This window comes from Polistes fuscatus, unplaced genomic scaffold (genome assembly GCF_010416935.1).
Source record: "Polistes fuscatus isolate 324 unplaced genomic scaffold, CU_Pfus_HIC Scaffold2, whole genome shotgun sequence".
Taxonomy (NCBI): Eukaryota; Metazoa; Arthropoda; class Insecta; order Hymenoptera; family Vespidae; genus Polistes; species Polistes fuscatus.
The window spans coordinates 1,534,625-1,549,787 of record NW_025113096.1 but is presented as its reverse complement, the minus strand read 5'-3'; the positions used below and the strand labels follow the sequence as shown (position 1 = coordinate 1,549,787).

At 33.1% G+C, this 15,163-nt stretch overlaps 1 protein-coding gene across 2 annotated transcripts in view; it reads right to left on the bottom strand.

Moving 5' to 3' along the window:
- Window positions 1–1,199: 1,199 nt before the first annotated feature.
- The window catches only part of LOC122517190 (protein couch potato-like), a 31,346-nt gene continuing 17,382 nt past the window's right edge, over window positions 1,200–15,163 (bottom strand). Inside the window, exons 2-9 of one of the 2 annotated variants that reach the window (XM_043635613.1) lie at window positions 11,991–12,068; window positions 11,455–11,508; window positions 9,639–9,701; window positions 6,816–6,957; window positions 5,406–5,542; window positions 4,555–4,763; window positions 3,259–3,463; window positions 1,200–1,383 (exon numbers count right to left, since the gene is read on the bottom strand). In XM_043635613.1, the coding sequence (XP_043491548.1) occupies window positions 1,351–1,383; window positions 3,259–3,463; window positions 4,555–4,763; window positions 5,406–5,542; window positions 6,816–6,957; window positions 9,639–9,701; window positions 11,455–11,508; window positions 11,991–12,068 (921 nt within the window). In that variant the 3' untranslated portion in view covers window positions 1,200–1,350. The remainder of the gene's footprint in view (window positions 1,384–3,258; window positions 3,464–4,554; window positions 4,764–5,405; window positions 5,543–6,815; window positions 6,958–9,638; window positions 9,702–11,454; window positions 11,509–11,990; window positions 12,069–15,163) is intronic. The other variant, XM_043635615.1, reaches the window with a different exon arrangement.

The following is a 15,163-nucleotide window of genomic DNA, read 5'->3' as shown; positions in this document are numbered from 1 at the left end:
ACCTCGTTACTTTTTCTTTCTTCTTAATTCATATTATTTTGTTTGTGTTTAAAGTGTCACCCTTTGTTTTTTTCTTTACAATTATTTATAATAAGAACCGATCGTCTCTTTCGACCAACAAGGCTACGCACAAAGCACGGAGCTTTGCGCTTTTTAAATTTAGCATCATAATTAGTTTATTACATTTAACTCTCCCCCCCGGATATGTATGAACTTTCGTCTCTGTTCGTTTTCTTTATCTTTTTTCTTTTTTTTTTCTCCTTATAACGTTGACTTTTGTCAAAATTTCTTCAACCATTTACTTGTTTCGCCATTTTGTTTTCCTCTCTCTTTCTCTCTTTATTTATTTCTTACTCGTACACATTCTCACTTTATCTCACTCAGAATATTATAATCTTTTATTCTTTAATTCTCATTTTTCGTTATCCTCTTCTTCTTCTTCTTATTCGTTTTTTCTTCTTCTCTAACTTCGTCGTCGTCCATCCCGAATATTTAAAATCCATCAAAAATAAATAAATAATAATAATCGTAATTAATAAAAATAAAAAATAAAAAAAGAGGGGGAAAAATCGCACGGCTACGAGAATCGGTTTAAAGATAAATCCTTGAAAAATATTATATGCATGTAATATATTATGATTATTATTGGGCCCCCCGGCTAGACGCGCGAAACCAACGCCATTGCGCCGAATAAAATTACAAAATTTATCTACTTGAGATGCACTAGGATCAAAGGCGGAACGACTCACCCCGTCCCCCCCCTTTTTTCTTTTTTTATTTTTCAAAAATCATTTCTCTCGTTAACCCCCACCCCACCCCTCTCTACCATTCCAATTTCTCTCCTCCTACTTTTTCTCTATTTGTATTTTAACGTGTAAACGTTTACGTGTACGTGTACGTGTATGTATTTATGTATGTTATGTGTTTCCCTTAACGATAGATTAATACGCGTCTATCTATTCTATTTTCCATTCGAAATTGGAAAATTTGAACGCCGGATGTAACATCCCCCGTCCCCCAACCCCACCCACCCACCCATTGTCGTGTTCTTTTTGTTATTTTCTTGTGCTGCATTTCCCGTTGTTTTTTTTTTTTAATAATTTTATCATTATATATTAACGTTATTAGTGATGTTTTGTAACCCCCCATCCCTCTAACCCCGTAACGAAATCTTCCAATTTATTATGAACACCCAGCACATTTCTTTGTTTTCTTCTTCGTGGTAAGAATATGCCATATAACTTTTCCCTTGCTTTATTTTTTTTCTTTTTTTGTTCCTCTTCTTTATCTTCTTCTTTTTTTTCTTCTATTTCTTCGTTTTTTTCTTCTTATATGCCGTTAATGTCGATCTTAATGGTGCCCGTTTTCTTCTCTCTTTGATCCCTGAGAAAATAAATTTTAAATAATTAGAATCTCTCTTTTTTAATTGATAATTGTTAAATTATCTATCTACGAATAAAATTGCTATTTCTTTTTTTGTTTATATTTAAAAAATGTCGGAAAATAATTTTGCAATTCGACTATAATTATTGTTATTTTAAATCAACCCTTCGTATATCGTTTGTTTATTACGTTGATATTAAAAATCGGAATTAATTTGATCATTTTGCTCGAAAGAGAGAGAAATATAATAATAACAAAGGAACGAAGAGAGAGAATCACGGAAAATAAATGGAAACGTCAAAATAAAGTAATTTTCAAAGTTAACAGAACGCATTAGTTGCATTGTCATTATTATTATTATTATTATTATTATTATTATTATTATTATTTTTATGTGATTACAAAAGAGATCTTTCTTGTATATACCTCGTTCTGTTCTTCTTTATTAATTAAAACGGATAAATAAAAAATTCGTAATAATAAAATTTTTTTCCTAAACTACCAAACCCAGAATTACGTGTAGAATAAAATTGAAATAATTTAAAAATGTATAACTTCGTTTAATATTATTACTAAAAGATTTTAATAGACGAAATGTTTTGATACTTTTTTTCCTAATCGTTTGTTAACATTTAAAATTACAAAATTAACTAAGAATACTTTTTTTTTATTTTTTTAATCTCGAATATCGTTCGAATTGATCTAACAATAAGTAAACGTATTTTGTAAAATTTAAAAAAAGAAGTAATTTATTTTTAATAAGAATATTCCAATATATTTATTATTGTTTATAACATTTTTATACAGCATACGTTAAAAGAAATTATTTAATCGACAAACAAACAAAGCTATTTAACCGTAATATTAAATCTAAAAAAAAGACGAGAGCGCGAGCGAGAGATAAAAAACGGTCTTTAAAAACAAATACAATTACATAATAATAATCAGCGAATATTATTCGCGAAAAGTAAATCCTAGAACGTTAAAATTGAAAAGAAAATGGAAATTGTTGAACAACATCTGACGCATTTGATGAGATCGCGACTGCAAACTTTAAAAATTAAACATCGGAAATAGAGAGAAAACAAAAACAAGACGAAAGAAGACGAAAGAAGAAGAAGAAGATAGAGGAAAAGTAAAAACCCAAAAGCAAAAAATAATGGCGGATTCTATGATCCAACGTGGCCAATTTATATCGCATAACTACCAACGAGAAGAAAAAAAAAGGAAAAAAACAAAAAATGCAATGTCGTGTTCGTGATCACATCCCTTCTGTAAAAATAATCAATGTACCTACATACATACATACATCCATACATACACACATACCTACATATGTCTAATAATGCTACGTAGAAAAGATCACGATCGTTGTACTATTATAATATCCTTCTACTTTCTTTATTACAATGATGGAATTAGAATCGGTGCGGGGTAGGAGGAATTAGCTAGCTAATCAGCATTAAAAAAAAAAACCATTAGGCGTGTGCGTTAACTTGTGGGTCGAAGGGAGGAGGGGGGGGGCGGTGGGGGATGCTAGATAAAAAATGAACGTGGAAAAGAAGGATTGGGAAGGATCCGAGTGGCTTAGATTCGTGTACGTAGACAAATAAATAAATAAATAAATAATTATTTATATAAAAAATACTTGAAGTAAGACCATCGAGGGTAAAATTTGCGCGCGTAATTCAAATATCATATATATATAAATATGTATATATCTCACGGTTAATAATAATAATAATAATAACAATAACAATAATAATAATAAAAGTAAGAGAGTCGAAAAAATAAAAAAAAAAAGAAGATATAGAATGAATAAATTGAAGCCGGTAATATTGTTGGTTGTGTTATCATAGACAAAATGAAACCTACTTCGATCCAGAAATTTGTAAAGCCCACCTCGGCCATTTTTGATTTTGCATATTCGATTCTTATCGCTCCTCGGTCGGAGGAGAGGAGAAGGGACCCCTGGAGAGCGGACATCGCCTGTGCCGCGTAGCGTACGTCTTGATATTCGACGAAGGCCACCGGTGACCCTCCCTTCGTGTGCATACGAAGCCGGGAGAAACCATGGTAACTGTGCATAAATAAGATAAAACGTGCTTTTGTTAGTTGTACAGAGGTTTTTCTTTTTTTTTTTCTTTTTTTTTGGCTGCTTAAAGGGTTTCTTATTGGTTTCGGGAGATATGCGGAAATTAAGGGGTTGAGGGGTGGTAGGTACTGGGTGAAGAAAAAGGGTGGTTAGTGTAAATAGTAAAACGTGCTTTTTTTAAGTTTTATGTTACAGTGATTTTTTCTTGCTTAAAGGGTTTTTTTTTGATTTGGGAGATATGCGGAAATTAGGGGGTTGAGGGTAGGTACTGGGTGAATATTGGGGTAGTTAGTGTAAATATAGTAAAACGTGCTTTTTTTTTACTGCTAAAAGGGTCTTTTTTGGTTTGGGAGATATGCGGAGGTTTGCTTTGAAGGTTTAGGTGGTTGGAGGTTAAGGGTAGTTAGTAATTGCTTGCAATAATTGCCGGTGATAGTTCGTGCATAATGTTTATCATCGTTTTCGGCCAACGGTGCCACGCGTGTGGTGCATAGGAAAGAGAGAGAGAAGATAAATAGTGTTAGGTGCATAGAAACCTACACTGGAATTTCGTAGGTCCTGTGATGTGGGTGTTTCGAATGGTTACCATTGTAAAACGATCGTTTTAGCGATAAAGAATCAAATTTTTCGTAGCTTTCTTTTTTTCGTTACCCCCTCCCCAAGGTTTTCCTGGTCTTCGATTAGCGAATTCGTGTGAAAGTGATGAAATGAGTGTGAGAAACGAACAAAAAAATATGCTGATCACGTACTGTCAACTTTGAAAATTCCAACATCGATGCTATTCTAAATTGATCGATCGATCGATCGATTTATCGATCATTCGTAGTCGGATTATTATAAACTAGACGAGAATTCGATTTTTTTTTTCCAATCGTTTGGGTCCAATCGTCGCCCAAATTTGTTACAAAATTATTGTTGCGGACAAATCGTTCAGTGTGAACCAACAAAACAATAAAAAGAAAAAAAAACCAGAAAAAAAAGAAGAAAATAAAAGAAGAGAAGAAAAAAAGAAGAATCTCTATCATCAATCCGTAAAATTTCGTGTACGCGTATAAAAATTATCAAGAAATTCTGACCTGCTGAAGATGTCCTTGAGCTCCTGTTCTGATACAAATTGACCGAGATTAGCTACAAACAGTGTTGAACATGGAGCGTTGCTAACTGCAATATTTGGTTGTGACGAGGGCGATCCAACTGGTGATGCCAATGCTGGTGATGGTAAAAAGTGTGGCAGGGATGCGTGTATTGATGTTAAAGTCGTTGGATGCGGTAAAGACATGGGTGCCTGAAATGAATTCAAACATTTTGTGATATAATATCAAAAGAGAGAAGATAATAATATAAATATCGATAATTTATAAAAAGTATAATTTATCGATAGAGAAATATTTACATATATAATTTTCTATACCATTATTAATATAGTATATATATTATATATATTAATATGGTATATATAATTAATTTCTTTTTAAATTCAATTATCTATAGTATTTTACGTATAAATATATTTCTTTTAGAAAACGTTTTAGAACAATTATTTCTAAAAACAATTCTACGTTAATACAAATGATATCATTCGTCAAACAAATATATAATTTTGAATAGATATAGAAATTGAAAGATCCGAGATAGAATAACCCGATGCGTTAGGTATAGGTTATGTTCATCATTGTCATCATTATCATCATTGTCATCGTCACCGTCATAGTCATCGTCTGATTGTTAATCATTGAGTCACTCTCACTCAGTCAATGAAATTGACGTATTCATGAACGTCGAATATTTTATTTTTCAATTTCCTATTTGGGCACACCGCATGATTCAATAATCGAATATAACGATCATGTGTATCACTAACGTGCATCGGGGCGCTCGTCGGCGGCTCCAGAGCTTTGTCTGCTGATAGTCAAAGATAGGAACGTACGGGGACCTGAGGGTGTAACGCTGGATGCACCAGCGTTGCATGTTGTAATGCGCCAGGTAATTCTCCGGCCGTTGAATATGCCGTCAATGGATGATGCCATATTTCAGGACCACCAGCGAAAAATGGACTTCCTATGTCTGGAATAAAATTTCGTGTTAAAACAATAATAATCTTCGTTTGTAAATCATTTTCAATTTTTTTTTTACTATAATATATATGTATATGTAATTTTAATGTTTTTCTCGATACAAATTCGTATGTTATACTATTTCAAGATATTTCATAATATTATTTAAATACAATTATATTATAATATTATCTTGTAAAACGTAATTCGTCATTTATATATATATATATATTGTTTCTAATAATAGTTTGACATATATTATTTATTTTTAATAATGTAAACGAATGAAAAACGAGTAACCCATTTAAAATGATTCATTTCTACGTATTATATTTTGCATTTGATTTTTATCGTACGTTTTGCAACCTGTTTCTTAGAAAAAGGGAAAATAACTTTCGTATGTAAATGATGTCTCTACGGTTGCACATATATCGTATGCAAAGAAAAAAAAAATAGAAAAAAAAGGAAAAAAAAAAAGATGTAAAGATTTTCACTAATGTCACGGATTTAAACTCGCTAACGTGCCTACTACTACGTTTGCGACAAACGTCCATATATTCCGGACAATAAATTTACAACGAGGGACGATTAAATCAATCGTGACGGTGAGTAATTTAAGTGAAATTGTTGATGGCTTAGAGTTGCCATGTTTCGAAGTACCAATCGATAAAACAACTCTTCGCGTAGAACCGCGCATGGTACGATAGTAGAACGAACGACGATACCCGCAAAAACCGCTTTGATAAACGTTACAGTTCGTTCTTCCTTTTTCCCCCTTCCCCCTACCACCCACCCACCCACCCACACCACCGTCCCTCCTTACCTTTTCTTTCTTTCTTTCTTTTATTACACGCTGATAAAATAATAATAACGCGGTTAAGAGAATTTTTCACTCTTCGATCATTATTCTAGAAAATTAATTATTAAATAATTCGTATAAATTTTTTTCTCTTTATCTCTCATTGTTTCTAATTTCTTAGACACGAGATTATAAAATGAAATAACAGATGGTCTCAAAAATTATTGTTATATTATTAAATAATATTATTATTATACCTATAAGTGTATATATATTCGTATGAGGGATTTAAAATAGATGATAAGGAAAATAAAACAATAGGATAGAATATACATATATATATATATATAAAATATATTATTTATATATATAAATATATATATATATAGTACATACTTAATACTCTTTATACAATCGGTGCAGTGGGTGAATAGAATAGGTGAGTAGTGTGTTAGCGAGTGAATGAGTGGCGGTGCATACTTACGTCCAGTTAGAGGGTGCATCAGAGCAGGGTGCGAGGTGGCTGCTGCAGCGGCTGGTTGCTTGGGTTTGCTAACCTTTGTGTTACTTTTTGCAAATTCCAAACGTATGGTTTGTGGCATATCAGGATCGAATCTAACCCCCTGCTGGAAATAGATTCCCTAAATTAGTAAACCGGGCGGGAGCACACGTACAGAGAGCTGGGGTCGTGAATATGTGTGGAGATAGAAAAAGAAAAAAAAAAGAAAAGAAAAGAAAAAAAAGGAGACAGAAAAAAGATAGATAGTGGTAAAAGAGAGAGAGAGAGAGAGAGAAAGAAAATGGGGTCAGGCTTTTTCGTTCAACATTTCAGCAAACGTCTCCTTTTCCATCGTCGCCATCGCATTAAGTTTTCATGTTCAACCTTATTTTTTTTAAACCCCCAGGACGACGTATAGTAATATCTTCGTAATAAAAAAAGAAAACTATACTCCTCGGATATTTAAATTATTCTTAGATTTTTATAAATACATCATTGAATAAATATTTTTGTGCATATGTATAAATAATATATATAATGGCGACGATGAATCGGACAATAATGCATCTACAGGTAGTGCCAATCACGAGGGTTCGGAAAAGGGTCTTGGGTGGACGGGTTAGGGGTTTGGGGGAGGGGGAGTAATAACGGGTAAGAATTCAGCGTAAGAGGAGCACGTATGTGCGTATGTGGTATTAAATAAGTGGATCGTTCCTCAGTCCTTTTTCTACGTTTAAATTGGATTGAAAGAGCGAGATATGTGTGTTCATCCGACAATAGGATGTTTCTATTAAATCATTGTCGTTGTTATATCGATTTGTTATTGTTATCATCATAATTGTCATTGTAATCGTTATTGCTGTTATTGTTGCATACTTGCAAAATATAGCGTGAGCTCGGTTGCAGTGGTGTAGTAGATCAAAATATCTAATACGTATTATATATACGTGTACCTATGCCTACATGTAATGTATAAAATCAGAGATCGTAAAATTCCTCTCCCTTTTCACCCTATTTACCACTAGGTAATGGTATTTTATATAATACCAGATCCAACGTAGTAGTACATATATCAGAAAGCTCTATCGCTTGCGTAAGCGATATCCGAAAGCTTTGAAAACATGGCACCAACACCACCACCACCACCACCACCACCACCACCACCATCACCGTTCGTGTGGTCCGCGTCCGTTCGTGAACGGGTCAAAGTTAATATTAGGAATGCTGACGTCAATCTGGTCTTGCAAATAACATTAATTCCACGGATGCATTTTTTCGGGAGAGGAATAGGGGGAGTAGGGGTAGGGGAAGGTGGGTTGGCAGAGGAATTGGATGAAAGGGGTTGGGGGAAGTGGTATTTCGAAAATAAAAATGAATACACCTAGCGAATATAATTTTAAACGGTGTTCATCAATATTACATGGGTAAACCCGTTTGCCGTTTACTACGTAACGAGAATTAAATATTGAACTTTGTTCCGATTCACTCTCTCTCTCTCTCTCTTACTTTCTTTAGTTATATACTCTTCAAACGATTATCATGACGTTTAAGCGTCGTTCTAACCTACTTCTCGTAGAAACTGATGCTCGCAATTACTGACTGCAAAAGGGTGTACTTACGGGAACAACGGGCGCGATTCAAACGCAAATCAGTGGGCTTTTGAGGGAAAAGAAAAAAAAAATAGAAAAAAAAAAAAAAGAAAAGAACAAGGAATATATTTATGAACGTTGAGAAACGCTTACACGAGTACCTACCTAGGCTACCTGCTTGCCTACCTGCCTGCCTGCCTACCACCTAACGCTAATTCTCTCGTCTATACAATTAGTTTGTAAAATACGAAAGTAGTTTAATAACTAACGGCGCATAAAACCAACGTTAATCGAAGCACGGTGGTAATTTTTGCTTACGTTAGGAGAAGGAGGAGTTGAGGGGGGGGAGGAGGACTGGGGAGAGTCAGGGGTGGGAGTGGGGGAGGGTCAGGCGCATTTAAAAAATTGCAAAGAATGCTAAAACGTTAAATTTCATTTATACGCGATAAAAGTAAAGTAAAATCGGCTTTAATCTATTTGATTATAATTTTATCGAATAATAAACTCTGTGTGTGTGTGTGTGTGTGTAACTGTGTTTACACGAACTATGAAATTATTTACTCGACGAGAACGTTCCTGGGAGGGAAAGGGGGGAAATATATAGAACGTATTATACGGTCAGTGTTCTTATGAAAAATTTTTTAAAGAAAAGGAACAACAACAACAACAAAAGAAAAAACACAAAAACTCTACTATTTAACTTTAGTACATGGTGGTATAAATTAAAAAAAAAAACAAAGAAAAACGATACTGCAGCTTTTTTTCCCCAGATGAAAGAAGCTTGGATCATGAAAGTGAACCCCAGGGGTGGTTAAGGGAGGATATAACAAATATAAATACTAAATAGCGTTAATCCGTGCAAAATATACGCTAAAATCAAACAGTATACGTATATATGTGTTTATGTGTGTGTGTATGTGTGTACGTGTGTGTTTTAATATAATTGAGGGGGTGGGGGAGGGTTGGGTGAGGGGTGTATGTAGATAAATATCATAGGATTTTAACATTCCATGGCACGTATCGTCTAAAAACATATGATTGGTATATGGTATATATATATATGTGTGTATATGTACAAAATAAATAGATAGATAAAGATGGAGGATTTTACTGGTAAGGTATTTCTTTTTTTTTTTTTGTTCTTTTTTTTCCGGGTACTTGAATCCTATCTTATTTTATCTTAAGCACTCTCTCACAATACAATAAATCGGATTCTTACCTGTAGATCTTGCTTGGCCGCCTCCGCACCAGCCCTCGTATGGAAAGTCACGAAGCCAACCGGCTGAAATTGTAAATGAAATTTGTTCTTTTTATAATCAGTGTAATCAATCTCACGATATAATCATTTTATTATCGATGATATTAAGTAAAAAAAAAGAAAGGAAAAGTAATCGGTTATTCGAATAATCTTATTTTCCTATTAACGATAGTAAAACGTTTCTTCATTTTGTTGTTTCGGTTTTTCAATGCACACGCGTATATTGTTTGTAAGAATGAATCATTGAATTATTCATTGCGTTAGTACGTTTGACGAGAAAGGTCGTTTTAAATATTCCACGAATTATCGATGCCAGGTGGTGGTGGTTAGTGGTGGTGGTGGTGTAGGATAAACTTATGCGGTCGGTAAAGTATAACACAGTTTTGCGTTTGATCGTAACTTTTCCGCGAGAATTGTTTTTTCTTTCTTTCTTTTATTTTATTTTTTTTTCCTAAGAAAACTAAAGACAAGACACGAACTAAAGTTTACGTAAGAATCGTATACTGGAAACAACAGATTACAACTAAAGAAACTTATTTTATATGACGTTGCAAACCTCCATAGACTAAACTTTTCATGAATATATATCAGTGTGTGTGTCCTTTAAATAGAAATATGTTATACGAGTTTGACAATATAATAAATTATGATGAACGTAAGATGGACGTTCCGAAGTTAACTCTCTCTCTCTCTCTCTCACTCTCAGTTGGGTCCATTGTCCTACTTTTCACATCATCATCCCTCTTTATACTCTTGGGATAGTACCGAACTGTTGTATTTTATATCGGTAACTCCATTATGCACGTGCATCTCTGCATCTAAGTTTTATATATTATACATACGTGTATTATAACTTCGGATCGATGAACACCCACGAATTTCAATGCCCATCACCACCACCATCACTACCATCATCATTATCATCACCACCATAAGGTTAAGTTTTGCTAACGCGCGCGCGCGCGCGCGCATACATGGCGGTAGGGGAGGTGAATATGCGTGTTAAGGTTTGCACAAATTTATTATTACACTTCGCGATAATGAAAAATGTTTGATCACGTGTTCGTTCGAAACGTTATTTTCGTATTCTCAATGTTAATAAAAAATTATTATATGATTTAATAAATTATAAATATATTATAAATAATTTAATAATTAAGTTAATAAAAATATTATTCAATTTGTATTAATAATATAGACGTGATTTTGAAGTTATCGTAATTAAACGTAAATCGTAAATTAATATTGATATTTAATATTGTTTTTTGTTCTATTGCAAAAAATCGTTAATTTAATATCATTGCAATAGTTAGTAGATTTGTGTCTTACGATAAATATTTGAATACTTTCTAACGAAAATGGAACTCGGATCGATGGCTTAGGTAAGATGGTCCCTCCTCCTCCCCCCCCCAACCACCACGTTCGTAACTTTCTTATATTTCGGTATCATCCCTGCTGTTTTATTTCCGACTACGTTACCATAGGGAAATACAAGTCTCCTTAACTCAATATATTATAAAAAAGTATTGTATATGGGGAAAATAAAGTGGGATTTTGTTGTTTCTTTTTTATTTTTCTCAAATATTTAATTCGATCGAAGAACAATTAATTATTTATCGTACAAATTTGTAGAAAAGTATTCTATACTCGTGTAATAATTGATTCCTGCACGGTTTCTCGACTAACTTCGTGATTAAATAATCGCGAAAGGTAAGATTATAAAATAATTGTCTGAATAAACGATTCATTTAATTATTATTTAAAATATCAAACTCACCGACGCCGTCTTCCCATTTTTACTCGTAACCTTCAGCAACGATCCCTCGTAACCCTGGAACGAAATAAAAAAATAAAATTATATTCGCTAGCTCGTGCTATGCGCTATCATTGATCGTAAAGGGAAATCGAAAAATAATAAAAAAAATCGATCGATAATAATCGATATCGTTATAAAAATTTTATTTTATTTTATTATTCAATGTATACCACCACCCCCTCCGTGTATGAACGAAGAACAAGTTATTAAATGAAAAACCGAAAAAAGAAAAAGAAAAAAAAAGAAAATGAAAAAGAAAAAGGGACCAAAAGAAGAAATAAAAAGAAAAAAAAAAGAAAAAAAACGAGACGATTAAGTTCTACTCCCTTACGTGTCAGTCCTACTGTTGCGATGAATAATAAAATAGTAGAGGGGGTGCAAGAAAGAAGACAATAGAAAGAGAGAGAAAGAGAAGGAACAAAAAAAGGGGGAAAAAAAGATATAAAAAGGAAAGAAAAAGAAAATAAAAGAAAATAATAGTTAATTCGTGTGCTGACCTCGTATGCTCTGAACAGCAGGTACAGTTCTCGAGGCTTGGCGTCCATCGGTAAGCCGCTCACGAACAACGTGCGCACCTGAAAAAAAAAAAATACGAAAAGGACGATAAAGAAGATTAAAGAGATACCCTTTAAACGGAAGATGTTGGACCTCCATATTGTTAGTTAAATAAATACGAACAATCTATATCAAATTATATACATTTATATATGTAAACTAATTCCAGATATTTTCAAATTATAATAAACATATTTATATTACTAGCTGAGAATAATAGAATTATAAAAGATAAGAATGATCCAATATTTTTCGTTTCCTTTTTTTTTTTAATGATGCCAAATATATTACGGTGAACAAAAAGTTCGGTGCGTATATTGTATCGAAACTTTACTTCGAAATTGCATCATAACGGATTGTTTTTTTCGTAAAATTTACTTTACTTTCGAAAATATTAATTAACACGCACGAACTTTTAGTTAACTTTAATACATATATATATATAAACTAATTCGAGATATTTTCAAATTATAATAAACATATTTATATTACTAGCTGAGAATAATAGAATTATAAAAGATAAGAATGATCGAATATTTTTCGTTTCCTTTTTTTTTTTAATGATGCCAAATATATTACGGTGAACAAAAAGTTCGGTGCGTATATTGTATCGAAACTTTACTTCGAAATTGCATCATAACGGATTGTTTTTTTCGTAAAATTTACTTTACTTTCGAAAATATTAATTAACACGCACGAACTTTTAGTTAACTTTAATACATATATATAAATAAACTAATTCGAAATATTTTAACATAATAAAATATTAAAAATAATAATAAAAAAATAATAAAATAAAATATAAATAAACTAATTCGAAATATTTTAACATAATAAAATATTAAAAATAATAATAAAAAAATAATAAAATAAAATATAAATAAACTAATTCGAAATATTTTAACATAATAAAATATTAAAAATAATAATAAAAAAATAATAAAATAAAATATAAATAAACAAATTCGAAATATTTTAAAATAAAAATATATCACGTATATGCATTGATATAATTCTACGCTGATTGTGAGAAAAATATAATTATAAATGATTAGAAGGATCCACAATAGTTTTCCTTTCTATATTATTTTTTTCTTTTTTTAATGGTGCGACGTATGAGTCATTAGATAAAGTAATATAACGTTGCTCGAATACGTCGAAGCGTTTTAACGACATATAACGAGCGTAAAATATACATATAAATATTACATGGAGAAGATGATTATCACAGTCTCGCGACCCTATTTCACAAATATACAACCAACTGAAAGAAATCGTTCAAAGTTCACCTATTTTTCCTGGCAACACGACACGCGACAAAACCATCGTCGTCATATCCTCCCCCTCCCCTTTCGTCCTAGTCCTCCTCTTCCTCCTCCTCCTCCTCGTCGTCGTTTTCATTATGGAAAGGGATAAAAAATGAAGTAAAAAAAAAAAAAGAAAAAGTAAGAAAGCCTCTTAAGGTTGGAAGTTTAAATTTCGCGGATTCTAGTGGGCTCAATAACGAATCCTCAAACGGGGCGCATAAGAAAACGACGAGAGGAGGATTGAAAAGTTTCGAGTTTAACCAGAACCCGGGTGCTAAAGAAGGCATAAAGCGTACAAGAAGAAGAAGATGAAGATGAAGAAGAAGAAGAAGAAGAAGACGATTAAGGTGGGGCAAAAGTATCAACCGAGTGAAAGCGCAAAGTAGGAAGAGATATAGATATAGAGGGATGTGGTATGGTAATAAAGAGAAAGGGAAGGAAAACGAAGTATGAGTAAGAGGTGAAGAAGAGGGATCGTGGGGAGGGGGGAGGGCACAAGGGGGTGGTCGGTAGGTAGGCAGGTAGGCAGATATATTGGCGCCGTCGTGTCTGTGCAACGCCCGGAACGAAAGAAGCAAGCACCGCATGCGAATCACTTATTCATACGCTGTGAAATGATTTCCAGCCTTTTGCGTAGTGCGAGGAGACCAAATACGTATACATACATACATACATACATATATGTATATATGTTATATATGGTATATACGTTAGGTACGTTCAGAATTTCTTATATCATTTCTTCGTTTATTCTTTGAACAGATCCTGATATATACTATCTCTGTATGTGTGTGTAATTTTTTTTTTACTTATACTTTATATATTTTCTCACTTATACAAATGTCTCTTAAGCATATTTGTATTAGTTGAAAACAATTACAATCGCTTTGTAATTGACATTTTAATTGGATAATAATAATTTGTTAATTACACGAGGACGAGAGAAGAGTCCTCGGGAGAACGATTCGAAGAAAAAAAAATTGGTGCACCGATTTATCTTTTGAATTTTTTTAAATGACAAGACATCAAACTATTGATAAAACTTCTCGTATTCATCTTTTTTCAACTATATACATATACATACACACACACAGATAGAGAGACCTTAAAGCTTGAACAATTTTGGATGGTGAATCGTGATTTCCTTCGGGCTTAAAAAAAAAAAAGAAGAAAAAAGGGAATAAGGGTGTGAGAGGAAACGAGAAAAGGGTAATATCAAAGCAAGCAGGGTGCCATATAGAGTCGAGTCGAGTCGTGAGTCAACTGTCCGAGAAATATTGGTGACGAAGAAAGGGGGAGGGAAAGGTTGAGAGAAAGAGAGAGCAGTAATAGGAAAAAGGGTCAGAAAGAAAAAGAGAGAGAGAGAGGGAGAGAGAGAGAAGAGAAGTATCTGAAGAAGAACGTGAGAGAAGAAAGGGTTCGCTTGGTTCACTTGGCTTTACGGATAACGAGGAGTTGCTGCTGCATACGCGCGTGAATGTGGTCGACTTTCAAGTGGAAACCCTGGGCTGACTCTGCTGGTGATGATGATGATGATGGTGGTAGTGGTAGTGGTGGTTGTGTTAACGACTATTTAAAAACCATTTTTTTTTTTCTTTTTCCCTTTCTTATTCTACTAATTGACAGTGAAAATAAACCACGTACCACCGAAATCAGTAATTAGTAACGGGGGTGGAACTCGTAAAACGTGTTTTTAACGATCGTTAAAATAAATCTTTAATCTCGTAAAAAAAGTATTTTCTTTCTTTTCTTCTGTTTTCAATTCGAATTATTGGATCAATGTCAATTTTATCGATCGAATATTCACC